This window comes from Piliocolobus tephrosceles, chromosome 6 (assembly GCF_002776525.5).
Source record: "Piliocolobus tephrosceles isolate RC106 chromosome 6, ASM277652v3, whole genome shotgun sequence".
NCBI classification, from domain to species: Eukaryota; Metazoa; Chordata; class Mammalia; order Primates; family Cercopithecidae; genus Piliocolobus; species Piliocolobus tephrosceles.
The window spans coordinates 3820231-3834988 of record NC_045439.1 but is presented as its reverse complement, the minus strand read 5'-3'; the positions used below and the strand labels follow the sequence as shown (position 1 = coordinate 3834988).

At 45.4% G+C, this 14758-nt stretch overlaps 1 protein-coding gene across 1 annotated transcript in view; it reads left to right on the top strand.

Moving 5' to 3' along the window:
- Window positions 1-9695, top strand: part of RCOR1 (REST corepressor 1) — a 132432-nt gene extending 122737 nt beyond the window's left edge. The window contains exons 9-12 of the mRNA XM_023205674.1: window positions 2404-2481; window positions 2707-2764; window positions 4021-4250; window positions 8340-9695. Of these exons, the coding sequence (XP_023061442.1) occupies window positions 2404-2481; window positions 2707-2764; window positions 4021-4250; window positions 8340-8381 (408 nt within the window). The 3' untranslated portion in view covers window positions 8382-9695. The remainder of the gene's footprint in view (window positions 1-2403; window positions 2482-2706; window positions 2765-4020; window positions 4251-8339) is intronic.
- The last annotated feature ends 5063 nt before the right edge of the window (window positions 9696-14758 follow it).

The window sequence follows — 14758 nt, the reverse complement described above, 5'->3', positions numbered from 1 at the left end:
CCACACATGGCTAATACTGCAGGTGGGCACCACCACACATGGCTAATTTTTTAAATTTTTTGGTAGAGACAGGGTCTTGCTGTGTCACGCAGGCTGGTCTTGAACTCCTGGGCTCGAATGATCCTGCCTTGGGCTCCCAAAGTGCTGTGATTATAGGTGTGAGTCACTGCACTAGCCTAATTTTTTTTTTGCCGGGTCTGGCTCTGTCATCCAGGCTGAAGTGCAGTGGTGTGATCTCAGCTCACTGCAACCCCTGCCTCCCAGGCTCAAGCCATCTTCCCACCTCAGCCTCCAAGTAGCTAGGACTACACAACCTAGGTATTTCTTTTCTTTCTTTCTTTTTTTTTTTTTTTAATTTTAAGTTCTAGGATACATGTGCATAACATGCAGGTTTGTTACGTATGTATACATGTGCCATGTTGGTGTGCTGCACCCATTAACTCATGATTTACATTAGGTATATCTCCTAATGCTATCCCTTCCCCCTCCCCCCCCCCACAACAGGCCCAGGTGTGTGATGTTCCCCATCCTGTGTCCAAGTGTTCTCATTGTTCAGTTCCCACCTATGAGTGAGAACATGTGGTGTTTGGTTTTCTGTCCTTGCGATAGTTTGCTCAGAATGATGGTTTCCGGTTTCATCCATGTCCCTACAAAGGTCATGAACTCATCCTTTTTTACGGCTACATAGTATTCCATGGTGTATATGCAGCCTAGATATTTCTGATATGGAAAATGCATCAGGAAGGGGGTATAGGCTACTGAGCATTTAGAGCTAACTTTTAGTTCAGAATTTGTAGATGTTTTGCATTTAATCTCTCTGCTTCTTTCATAACGTTACTTAATCACAGTGCAATATATACCCAGTTTTGTACTATCTATGAACAACCAGCTAGAATGACAAGAGTGGTCTGTTTCACTGAAATGCAAAGAGGACATGTAATATTCTCAACCTTGACTTTTTCCTGCTAGAAGTTGCTATGTTACATTTTTAGCCAAAAAGGAATCCAGTGAACATAATCTGAGTACTTTGCAGTTTTCCTGGGTTTTTGGTAACTGAAAGACCACTGAGAAAGATCCTAAGCTTGTACTGTCTAGTATGGCAGCCAGCAGCCCCGTGTGTGGTTGTTTAAATTTAGATTAATTACAAGTGACAAAAATTTTTAAATTTGTGGGTAGCATCTTCTACTCATGAATGTCTTTTACATGTTACTTGAGAAAATCAAGCTCCTCTTCCCTTGGCTTTCTTAGTTGCTTGTGTGAGTTTTCAAAGATGAAAAATGCTGGAGTTCAGAGTTCCCTGGTGCTTGACACAGATATGCCTTCTACTTGGAGTAGAGAGAAAATAGCATACTTCCGTGACCTGTCTCATTCAAGAGTCCATGGGAAAATTAAAGAGCAGCCATAGCCTGGGTGGTTGGTATTGTTTGTGGTCTTTCTTTTGATTATGTAAGAGCAGTGAAAGGGCCGGGCGCGGTGGCTCAAGCCTGTAATCCCAGCACTTTGGGAGGCCGAGACGGGCGGATCACGAGGTCAGGAGATCGAGACCATCCTGGCTAACATGGTGAAACCCCGTCTCTACTAAAAACTACAAAAAAACACTAGCCGGGCGAGGTGGCGGGCGCCTGTAGTCCCAGCTACCCGGGAGGCTGAGGCAGGAGAATGGCGGGAACCCGGGAGGCGGAGCTTGCAGTGAGCTGAGATCCGGCCACTGCACTCCAGCCTGGGCGACAGAGCGAGACTCCGTCTCAAAAAAAAAAAAAAAAAAAAAAAAAAGAGCAGTGAAAGATTACCTTGAGCCAAGGCAGTAATGTGGAAAAAGATAATTTGTAGGAAAATGAAGAAGTGACAGTTAATCAAAGTTAGACTTCTAGAAAACTCACTGACATTGTGTTCTCCCTGCCCCCCCATCATTAAACCTGTGCTTGTGCACTTCCGCCCTTTGGAGAAGTGGTGGACAGCACAGCGATCTTGGGGCACTGTGAGGCTGTACCTGCAGTTCTGTTGTAAAGACTGGGCCTTTTTGGGCTTTACTGTGGCTGCTCTGTTATTTCAGTTCAGTCCTATGTGGTAGGAAGCCCAGGGATTTCTTCTGTCTTTTGTATAAGACTCCAGGTAGGTGTTTTGCTGCTCAGATATCACCTGTTAGGAAGCTGTGGATCCAGGACTGTGTACGTGAGAGCCCCTCCATCCCCTCCTCCTTGGGTTGTACCTTATCGGTTGCTCCAAACAAGCAAATAATAAACCTAGTTAGATGCTTCAAAGGATACCATAGGGACCTCAGAATTCAGCTACAATAGATGTTAGTAATGTCTTTACTCTTGGGTTTTTTTTTTTTTTAAGTTCTATTTTCATACCTTTATGTAGTTTTTATTTTTAAAATGAAAATCATTTTTTCCTTCATAGATCCAGAATATTAAACAGACAAACAGTGCTCTCAAAGAAAAACTTGATGGTGGAATAGAACCTTACCGACTTCCAGAGGTAGGATTATGTTAACATCATCTCAGAAGTCATGCTCAAGTTCTACATGTTTAAGAATTTAATATCGGTGTGGTACATCCCCATTGTACATCTCTTGGAAGAGTATGTGGACATAATTTTATGAACCTAGTTGATGTTAAAATTCCGATAAGAGAAAATGAAAGGTTCATTAAACATACTCATCTCTAAATGTAATGTGCTAAAATGTCTCATTTGGATATCCAGGTCATTCAGAAATGTAACGCACGTTGGACTACAGAAGAGCAGCTTCTCGCCGTACAAGGTAGGGGAAATTCTTCTAAAGAGTTTAGGAGGCTGGGTGTGGTGGCTCACACCTGTAATCCCAACACTTTGGAAGGTTGACGCATTTGCTTGAGCCCAGGAGCTCAAGGCTGCTTTGATCCATGATCACACCACTGCATTCCAGCCTGGACAACAGAGTGAGACCCCGACTTAAAAAAAATTTTTTTTTTAAATAAAAGGGAAACAAAAAGAGCTTAGGAGGGTTGGTAGGTTTTAGGGAAAAGTTATGTCCCGCCCTACTCCCAGCACCTATTTATGGAGAAATAGATTCTTGGACAGTTCCGTTCTAGTGGATATCATTTTAGCCAAATTACCATATCCCTTTCGGCTTTTTTCTTTTCCTTTCCCACTTCCCACAAGTTGTGAAAACTTAACCTGGAACCCTCAGTTTTCTAAAGGTGTGAGTATTTCATTTTACTAGTGATTTGTTTTTCTAAGACCACCAGAGTGGGCACAAAAGAACCAGCGAGTAGGCAAGGCTAAAAGCAAAACTGCAAATTTATTCTTTGGTCATCTAGCTTCAGGGACCGGAGCTGGGTTGGGGGGAGTTTCTAATACAGTCCCGACAAGAGTGGGAGCTGAGAAAGCCCGCCCCGGGTGCATCTGCTGGGAGTGACTTTTCTAGGAGTGGAAGGGCAATAGGCGGGGCACGGGCATGTCGGGGGAGGGGGGCTCCGCAGGTGCCACCAGGTAAATCTTGGTCTCCTCGGATTGACATCACCTGGTGCATGCCTGATGAATCTGCACCTTCCCGGGCGTCAGCTGCATTCTCGCACACATGGGAAGAGTTGGTGGTGAAGAAGAATCCGGAAGTAAACCATCCTGCCTCCGTTCGTCCAAACAACTAGTTACTCATCGAGCTCTGACTAGTCAAGAAGTACAAAACCCCTAAAAGAAGCAGACAGAGCGTTCGGATTTTAAGGTTGGGGGCGCTCTGGACCTGCGATACCAAAAGATGAATGCAGAATGTCCCCAACCCTAGGGCAATTGCTGGGTGACTTCAACTGTTATGTGACATGTAATGGGAAGACAGATGTCAAAATGACAGGGTTGGTCATCTCCAGAATAGATCTAGAATTGACTGGTACTTTTTCCTACTCTTATAATACATGCAATTAGTGCCTGCTGTTAAAAACATGTATGTTTTCTTATCTGGATAAAGAGGTAAGTGTCACTTGTGGTTTTAAAAAAATGTTTTTCTCTTGTGTTTTAAAAAATGCTTTCTTACATCCTTAGCCATCAGAAAATACGGCCGAGATTTTCAGGCAATCTCAGATGTGATCGGGAACAAATCAGTGGTACAAGTGAAAAACTTTTTTGTAAATTATCGACGCCGCTTCAACATAGATGAAGTTTTACAAGAATGGGAGGCAGAACATGGTAAAGAAGAGACCAACGGGCCTAGTAACCAGAAGCCTGTGAAGTCCCCAGATAATTCCATTAAGATGCCTGAAGAGGAAGACGAGGTAAATCTGAAACAAAACAGTCACTTCTCTGTCAGGTTCCTGCTTGATATTGCAGTTTCTAAAGTGATGAATTTTTTCAGCTATAGAGATTTTTAGGTTTCAGCTGCGTTAGTAACTTCACTATTACCTGTAAATAGCCATAATGTGTATGCATTGACTCCAGTTCTTGGTCCCTGTATATTATTCACATTTTAATTTCTGGGCAAATTCATATTTCCATCCTGGTTTCCTCCAGCTACAAAATACTCTGCATTATCAGTTTTTCCTTAAATACAGTAAAATCCTGAGTGACAAAGACGGGGGAGTGGGGGCATAAACAAAAACGCAGTGAAAGCCGTTCCGAAACACTAAGGTGGAAGTTCTGTGAGGAATGTCAGTGAAGCTCAGTCGTCTGAAATGTGTGGTCACATCATCATGAGGTTCGTGAACTTAGTGGGGAGTCTGCACAGCGAGCCAATGAGGAGCTCTTGAGACCTCTCCCTGCTGTCCAGATCTTTCAGCCTTTGATGCTCTTTGGAGCTGATTGGCTTAAATATTGATGGGGACAATTCTGTGGCTGGCTGGAACTTCTGTGATGGTGGCTAATTTCTGGAACGATAGCCCTGGTTTCATCTCTCACCTCCCTGCTTCCCGTGTCAGGGGCACCTGCCATTTCCCCATCTAGCCTGGCCTGCCTTGCTATTATGTTTGTCCCTCTACTCCCAGAGCAGATGAGCCTGGGGCTGGGCGTAAGAAAGAGTTACTTGCCAATCACTTCACATCTGAATTTATTCACAGGCATGGTAATTTAAGAATTAATTTAGTTTTCACATAAAAGCCTTTTTCAAACCATACTGGAATGATTTGAGATTACCTATTTTGTATTGTGTGTGCTACCATTTTGCTCCGAGGGCCTGGCTCTAGAAACAGCCCAGAAGGCACCTCCTGACCTGAGCATGGAAGTACCTTGTGAGGTATTGGCATCCCCTGCGAGTGTGGTGCCACCACTCCATGCAGGGCCTCTTTGCCGACTGGAAAAAGGACCTCAAGGCACAGCCCATCTGTAAGAACACCATTGAAACGTATGAATTTTGTTAGAATTAGATTCTTTAGAGCCTTTTGCCAGAAAATCTTTGTAATAAGTGTACCAAATCTATAATATTGCCAAGGTCAGTACCCCTGAATCACCCCCATGAATAGCTCTGCCCGAAAAGAGCATGTGAATAAAATGATGGTGTTTTTATCTTTCAACAGTGATGTTTTTTCTTTGTTCTTCTTTGTTTTTATTTTCAGTAATTTCTGTACCAGCACTAATTGCCCCTGTTAGCACTCAGTGTAGGAAGCATTGAAAGCTGGAGACTGCTGGGGAAGAACCATTAGAATTTGCAGGAATGAAAGCTTGCTTCCTGTGTGTGTTTTCCGGCTTCAGTCCCAGGATGAGTGGAAGCAGAAACAGTCGGGAACTCTGGCTGTATTCCCTCTTCACATTTGATCAAAGCCAGTGCTGGCTGGGCTGGCATAACAAATCTCGTAGTAAATGTAGGACCAAGAGTCACTACCAACAGGATGTCAGTTGTTGTGCATATGCTTTTTTCTTCATTCTCTTATTTTTGGATCACTGGTTGACTGAATTAAGTGACTCAAGTATTTTTTTTTCTTAACCTTGTATTAGCCCAGAAGGTTCCTCCGTAATGATCCACTTACCGTGTGGATTGCACATCAAAGCACTGTCTTTCTTTTCACAGTCTAGTTATGGCTCCTCCGAGCAGCAGATCATAGTTTATTCTTGGTGGTTGATCTTCCATGTCTCTGTTTACCCAGCCTTCTCTGCAAAACAGAATGAAGAATGGTATTATCTAACTCGAGTTTAGTGCTGCGTAGTTCTTATATCCCTTTACAAACTTTTCACTCCACTAGTCATTTAAAATGTACCCCCTCACACCTTTCTTTTCTTTTTCTTTTTCTTTCTTTCTTTTTTTTTTTTGAGACAGAGTCTCCCTCTGTCACCCAGGCTGGAGTGCAGTGGCTCAATCTCAGCTCACGCAACCTCCATCTCCCAGGTTCAAGTGCTTCTCCTGCCTCAGCCCTCAGCCTCCCTAGTAGCTGGGATTATGGGTGTGCACCATCACGCCTGGCTAATTTTTGTATTTTTAGTAGAGATGGGGTTTCGCCATGTTGACCAGGCTGGTTTCAAACTCCTGATCTCAAGTGATCCGCCAGCCTCTGCCTCCCAAAGTGCTGGCATTACAGGCGTGAGCCACCTCGCCCAGCCTATTTCTTGAGTTTCTTTCTTTTTCTGCTTCTTGTAGTGCCAGCCCTGCCCTGCCACGCCACCACCTGGTTTTCTGTTCTCCATATGTTAGTTTGCAGAAGGAAATTAATCTAGTGACCAGCTGCTTCTCTGTGTCCAAGGGCCCAAGGGAACTTGTTAGAATGCTGGCTTACTTGTCTGTCTGGTGAGTCCACAGAACTTGGGGTGTGTGTGATTTCACCTTTTTATTTGTCCTGTAGAGTCCAGCAGCTGAAAAAGATATCTGCTGGTGTCCTGCCTGTCCCCTCTGCCTCAGGTTTTATGTATTATACAGAAGCCACAGGGAGAACATGATAATTCCTAGAATTTCTAGAAACAGAATGGTCTGTCAGTTATAGATTATTTCCTTTAGGGCTTAGAGGCGGGTAGGTAGCCCAAGTATTTTGAGCTTTTGAAATTGGTAGTTATTTGATGTAGACAAGGGTGGGTTGGGGACGGTGTCACATCCAACCTTACATTGAAGAGAGGGTACCATGGGATGGAAAGAGAAAGATGTCACTGAAAATTACAAAATGATTGAGTCTGTTACCAGTGAGGAGAAATCTCCTCATTTATCTAGGAACAGTTCTTGTAAATTGTGTACTTTTTAACTGAAGGAACAATCACTTTGAGATTTTGGACGCATGGCCCAGTTGTTTCTCTAGCAGTAAGATACCATGAGTGTGGCAGAGAGCAGTAGGATGCTGTGCAACCTTTAGGTTTGGGTCTGGGAGTCAATTTTTAAAAATGGGAGAGGGAGTTAGGAAATGCCTCATAGCTTTTAAAGAAGATCCTGAGATGGCATGGGCTCCTGTGTCCCATCTGGAACCAGTGACTGGGGGCTGAACGGGCTGGGCGCCACAGCATGCCCTCACGCCAGTGAGAGGAGTTAGGGCTGCCACTGTGCTCGTATGTCCTTTTCAGGGTTTTTTGTTCATTTGTGTTTTTGGGACAGAGTCTTACTCTGTTGCCCAGAGCAAGTGGAGTGCCATGGTACGATCTTAGCTCACTGCAACCTCCAGCTCTCGAGCCCGTGATTCTCGTGCCTGGCTGGGACTACAGGTGTGCGCCACCACACCCGACCAATATTTCTTTTCAGTAGAGATCAAGGTTTTACTTTATTGGCAAGGCTGGTCTCCAATTCCTGGCCTCAAATGATCCACCTGCCTCAGCTTCCCAAAGTGCTAGGATTACAGGCATGAGCCACTGTGCCAGGCCGTTTTCAGGCACTTAAATTTCATCCTGGTGAAGTAGGTGTTATCACTATGTGTCTTCTGCACGTGAAGAAACTGAAGCTCAAAAAGACTGATAACTTGTGTGCACAAATCTGGAAAGTGGGAGGGCCAGGGTTTGAGCCCAAGATGTCTCGCTGGAGAGACCACACACTTGCCCTGCCCTTAAGAACATGGTGGGCTGGTCGCGGTGACTCACACCTGTAATCCCAGCACTTTGGGAGGCTGAGGCAGGCAGATCATGAGGTCAGGAGTTCGAGACCAGTCTGCCCAACATGATGAAACCCTGTCTCTACTAAAAATACAAAAATTAGCTGGGCGTGGAGGCGGGTGCCTATAGTTCCAGCTACTTGGGAGGCTGAGGCAGAAGAATTGCTTGACCTGGGAGGCAGAGGTTGCAGTGAGCCGAGATGGCACCACTGCACTCCAGCCTGGGCGACATAGACCTGTCTCAAAAAAAACAAACAAACTTCGGTATTTGCTCTGCAGGTTTGCTGGCTACCTTCTCTTTTTAGTACACTGGAAATAGCAGCTTGTGGTGTTTACCTACTCTTTGATCCTTTTTTTTTTTCCTTCTCTTGGCCTCAGGCTCCTTCTGTTCTGGATGTCAGATATGCATCTGCCTCCTGAGAAACTCTGGTGGCTTTGAACACTTGGTGTGGACTACTGTGTTATCCGGGATATCAGGTATTACGAGACAAACATCACCTAGCCATCTGCATCACATCTCTCTGGACAAGCAGCTATTACCAAAAAAGGCATATACTTCCAGTCCTGTGCTCCATCTGCCTTAATTCTTTGCTCGTTCCTCCATGTTGGCGCCACTTCCCAGAGAGCTCCACTGCATCCCACACTCTGCCCACGTGCTGGGGAAATCTCATGGCCTGCACATCTCTTGTGACTCTGGGAACCGCCTCCCCCGCCGGAGCCCCTGAGCCCCACCAATGGCAGCTCTTCCCAGTCAGCAGCTTCAGAGCAGGCAGTCTCCTTGGAAGGCCCGACTCTGTTCCTGCATGGCCTGCAATTTCTACTTTGTGCATAGAGTAATTTTCAGAGTAACCGCGACCCTGTTGGCCTTCTAGAAAGTTTGTCTTTTTCTTTTCTGAGACAACCACCTAAGTGATAATATGCTTTTTTGGAAATCAATATATATTGCCGGACTGCATCATGACCTTTATCATGCCAAGCATCCTGATGCAGCTCACATTTCCCTAAATATGGGGTATAGGTATGGTTTATAAATGGAGTTGGCTTAAACCTCTCCCTTCTCCCTTCCCAAGTGTCACAAAGCTCATCTACTGCAACTGTCATTGGACGCTGTAGCTTAAAGGGAGTGTGGACCTCAGTGCTTTCTGCCTTCAACTTTTCAGCATTGTGACCCCAGGGTGGGTGCCACCCCATCTTTTCCTGCCCCCTCCACCCCCACCCCCCACCTCCAAGAGGTTCGGCCCATATCACTGTACCTGGTGCTTGTACATTTGGAATTGGTGCCTTCTCCTTTTGGCAACCATGGTATCAATCCTTTTTCTCTTTTAGTGTCTTATTTCTTCTTTCAAGTTATTTGCTAGCCAAAGATGACATCACTGAGATTAGGAGACAGGGGAGAGCTTGCTGCAGATTCTGACAGTGCAGATTTTAAATGTCAGGATATTAGGATAGCTGGCGCTGGTTTATGAAAGCTGCACGTTGTTCCACGTTCTCTCGGTGTGCCTGGCCCTTTAAGTGGCACACTGTATGTCAGTTTGTGTCCTTCATGTGCCGATGTGATCACACAAACACCATCCACTCTCTTTTCATATCAGAGTACAGGACAGAGAAGTGATCAATGTGTTGGTCTAGTGAGACTGAGATGAAAAGAAAGAACCTACAAAGTGGTCTGTAATGCCTTTTGGTTGGACTGGGAACAAGTAAAAAGTTCTAATAAACATTTTGAGACTTCCAGAATCACTTTTGTTATCTTACCAGACCTTGGGCCTGCTGAGGGTTGAGGAGCAGACAGACTGCATCCTAACATACCCTGTTCCCACCCCACGGCCATTCAGACTGCACTAAATACGCTGAAGTTGCTTTTGTTGTTGTTTGCATCGTTTGGATATTTTTTTTTCTGCTTTCAATACCAAAAAAATGCAGATGCTTTAAGGCATAAACAGAATTCTTAAGAATTTAAAATATGCAATTAAAATTTGATATGTTTTGACTCCCAAGCACCTTGTTTTTTGTTGTTGTTGTTGAAATTAGCTGATTATCTCTTTAGAAAGAGGGTCAGCTAGGGCCGGGCGCGGTGGCTCAAGCCTGTAATCCCAGCACTTTGGGAGGCCGAGACGGGCGGATCACGAGGTCAGGAGATCGAGACCCTCCTGGCTAACACGGTGAAACCCCGTCTCTACTAAAAATACAAAAAATTAGCCGGGCGAGGTGGTGGGCGCCTGTGGTCCCAGCCACTCAGGAGGCTGAGGCAGGAGAATGGCGTGAACCCAGGAGACGGAGGTTGCGGTGAGCTGAGATCCGGCCACTGCACTCCAGCCTGGGCAACAGAGCAAGACTCCGTCTCAAAAAAAAAAAAAAAAAAAAAAAAAAAATAGAAAGAGGGTCAGCTAGAAGCCTAGGTTTTTTGGACTTGCAAATTGTTTTTAGTATAGTCTGGAGAAAGGTCATTCAAAAGGGAAGTTCAATGGGACTTGCCCGCCCTTCATCATCTCGTTCCCGTGCCAGGTGTGTGTTGGTCACGTAAAAGCCTGGGAAGCTTTTACGTGAGGAGTCCCGGATTGCCGCTGCTGTGTGGAGACAGGGTTAGCAAAATGACACTAGTGATGAGGGAGGGGCTTCTTTTCACCATAAGCCTGCTGTGTACATCAAGGGCGGCGGGAGAAGCATGGGAAGGAGTCAGCCTAAGTTTGCACATTGCATAAAGGGGACACTAAGGTATGAGCTGAAGCTTTAGGTTCTCCTTGCTTCCCTCAAGACCTCCTTCTTGCTAACAGAAGCAGTAGGCAGTTGCTGCAGTACGTTTCTCACCCTGCCAATAGGTCTGTCTGTATCTCTCTTAAGGAAAATAGCCTGGTCCCTCCTGGCAGTGCTTGGAAGCTTGATGCTAATTCGTATATAGCGTGGCAAGCCGACCAGCAGTGCCAGGCCTTGATCTGTATTCTGCACTATCCCTTTACTGGGTTCCTGGCACTGAATGGCCTCCAGCCCTGAAGAATCACTTGTGATCACAGCAGCTGAACTGGGCTTTCTCCCAGAGAGGAAGGGGCATGTCATTTTGACTTGACAGAGGGAAAAATGGGAGCTGTCCTTGACTGCCTTTGTTGTGCTTTCCCGCGTAAGATAGCACTGTTTTCAACTGTTTTCAGTACACCGTCTTTGCAATGATGTAAATGTAAGAGATCACTCAGCTTTAAAAGCAAAGTGGTTTCATCTTATTTATATGAAGACTTTTTAACATATCAAGAATTAGGTGTATTGGCAGGTAGGGTTTGGGGTGTGATAACTGCTTCAGATGGAATGTTCACTTAAGCTTTGTCTTCTTAAAAATTATCAATGTGAATGTCATAATTATATATATTTTTGTGGAAAACTTTCTCGTAAGTATAAGTTATTGTGCAAAATATAGTATCATTGATGCAAATAATAGTTTAACTTTTAGTTTAGAAATCCTAAAAGATATAAATTGTATTGCATATGCATTAAAAGTTTGTTTTATTTAATTTTATGTAGATGTGTAAAGTGTTAGGTAAAATTTTTTTCACTTACCCATTTAAACACCTTGTTACTTGAATATTGTGTTGACTGGTCTGCAACAGTGATCCACTCTGTAATATAGCTCTTTTAACTGGGAAGGAACCACGCCCTAGTTGTGCTGATTACGTTAGTGTTGGCACACAGTCGGGTGCTCGCGTAACACAAATGCCACGTTGTCTGGGTGTACAGTGTTTGTGGAGACGCCACTTCCTCAAAATGGTTTTTGATCGTTTTTAACCTATAAGACCTTTTGATGCTCACAAACCTCTATTCAACACACAAAACGAAAATGAAAAGGTAGTTGGGTTGTAAAAGTTTACTGTGGTGGACTCATTAAGCAGTGGTTTTCTGTTCATCTAAAGTTTCCTCAGATACTACAGACCACTATTAAGTGTGCTCATTGTCACTTTAAATTTCAGCTATACCCTATTTTTGTCATTCTAAATATTAGACGTACTATTGGTATAATTGCACACCAAAAATAAGCCAAACAGTGCATTATGCTAACTGGATCCCTGCTTTTCTGTGAGCTAAGGAAAGATGGAGCCAGCTCCAACTAGGGCCTCTTTTTCTCTCTTGTCTATCCTGTTTCTAAACTGAATGATCCAGGATTCAAGCTTCTAGTGTCAAGTGAAACTTTCCTCAGATAAACTCCAGGTAGCTAGGTCACCTAAATCTAGTGGTCCTGTGTGATGCTCTTTCTGCCAGTCCCTGAATCTCTGCAGCTTCTCTTACCTGTAGTAAAGCACAATTGCAGTGACGTCGCATTCCGAGGAAGGAAGGTCAGCAGAGGCTATGCATGTTGTGTGATGATGAGTGTTTACAGCCACCTTCTCCTAAAACGAAATTTATACTGGGGTGGATAGTATTCCATTATGTAGACTTATCAACTTTGCTAAGTGCTTTTTAGACAGCTTAAAAAATTTTCAAGATTTTAAAAGATGTATAAGGTTAAGTTTGCAAATATAATGGAAATGCTGTATATCTTTTGAAGTGATAAAATCCACGTTGGAATTTTAAAGAAAATATGTTGTAATAATGCTGTTGTAAGTAATATTTTAATGTCTCTTTGCCTGTTTTCTATTTCAGCACATTCGTTGTGGTGAATGTTCATAGCATTATAACTGCTTAGCCATTGAATGATAACATTTGTTAGTGGAAATTGGAAAATTTATTTGTGAAATTCTGCAGAATTCATTTTTCTATTTCCAACATTTGCTGAGGTTAAATAAAAATTTTCAAGCCATTGATGTAATAAAATATGAAATGAAAGCATTTTCTGCACCCCACGCTCCATCAAAGCAGTAGCCTACCCTGTAACAAAGTGGGGTTCTTTCTTTCCTTTTGAGTGAGCCTTGGGGTTTCCAAATGTATAATTTCCTCCCAATCAGACCCTGTGGAAATACCACCAGGGATGCCTTTTGTTCTTAACCTTTTGCTCTACCTGAACCTACATTTTTTAATATATATGATACTTTTATAGTTGGAATCAAGGTGAAGCACATGAATTCATAAAGTTTGTGATAGTTGTGGGCTTAAATGCAAGGGTTCAGTAAGAGGCCTTTTTCCCTCCGTGGATGGATTTTCTTTTTTCAGCTTGACCAGGCTTTTGGCCTGATCCCTGGAGGCGGGATGGTGGCAGTGCAGAGGCAAGATCACTGCCTCTGTGGCCTCTGTTCAGCCAAGAGTGCATGCGCACCAGTGCCGGTAGTTTCCTGAGGAGCATGAAGAAGCGGGCGGTGGCTGTGGTCTCGTGGTCTTCCCTTTATTAGCTGGGTTGGAGGGTTTGGTTAGGTAACTACTGTAGATTTAGGCTGGAAGTCCAGTGCACTATCCATTGTGCCACTGAGCCTGCTCACTAGGTAACTGCTATAGAAATCCACTTTCTAGGTCCAGGCAGGTGGCGCTCCTGTGTGTGACTGCACAGTGTAGGAGGGTTGTAGAAGGGTGACCGGGTCCAGCCTTCCCAGCGTTGACAGTCCAGTGGAGGACACTGCACATATCCTTCAGGTGACAGCAGTCAGCACGACAGCGAGTAGAGCCGCAGCTGCAGCCAGGTCTGGGAGGGAGGTCACAGCCACCTTGCGTCTGATTTAGAGAGTACCTGTCCTGGAGCTGAGCCTGTGGAAAGGGGAGAGTCTCCTTGGGTGAGGGTGGCACCTAGGGGCGGAGGCCAAGAGTGTTGAGACCTCTGCTGTGATTTGTGAAGGTGGCTTGTGGTCTAGAACAAGAGGAAATGAATGCCAAGGACAGAGAGGAGGAAGGTTGAGGCCAAGGTGGCCCCCTGCCAAGATGCTTCTCGACATCTGCCAGGATGGGCACTGAAGGTGGAGCCATTTGGACTTGGCCGTTATTGACTTAAAAGAACCCCGGGTGATGGCTGAGGCTGGGAAGAGGGAGCTATGAAGGGTTGAGGGAGAGGCCCTCTCAAAGACTGGTCTAACCTGAGTGCATGCAAGGGCACAGGATAGGAAGGGATAGCAGGCAGGCTGTGAGTCCCGAATCAGGGCCGCATGGAGGCCTGGCTTCAGTCCCCCTTTCTCGGACGGGGGGGGCGGGAAACACCTGTATACAGGTGTAGATGAGGCGCCCCTGTGCCTCACTTCCCATGATCTTGGCCCTCCCCACAGCCCCAGCTTCAGACAGGTGTGACTGCAGCACCCTGAGGTCGGCGACCTAGGGGAGCTCAGGAATAGCAGCCTGGAAGTAGCAGGGAGTTCCATCCCCAGGGTCAGCTCTGGGTAATCTGGGTAAGGTAGCCACAGAGAGCGGCTGCCGCCTCAGCAGCCCCCTGCAGAGACCAGCTCAGACATGGTCTAGGACTGATTCTCCTTCCCTGCCTCACTTTTTCTGTCCCCGTACTTCTGTTGCCTGGGATTGGTTTCAAAAGCAAACCATTTATCCACAAAGCCTCATCTCAGGCTTGCTTTTGGGTGGAATCTAGGCCAAGACAGCACCAAAGTGAGAATCCCAAGGCTCGGAGAGGCCTGGTGAGATCCCTGCCGGGCCTGTCCCAGCCTTTCAGCTTATGGGAGGGAGAGATCTTGAGAGCACTTGGTGCTGACACTGCTAGAAAGGCCATGGTGGTGCCCACGCCAAACAGGGTGCAGCTGCGCTGCTTGGAGGCAGGTGCCGGCTCTCAGCAGTCCCTTCCCTGCAGCCCCCAAGCACCGTGCTTCCCACGCTCCAAGCACGTGCTAGGCACTGACTCTTGGAGCTGACGGGTGTGTGAGGCTCCTGGCAAATTGCTTGCCTTTTCAACAGAT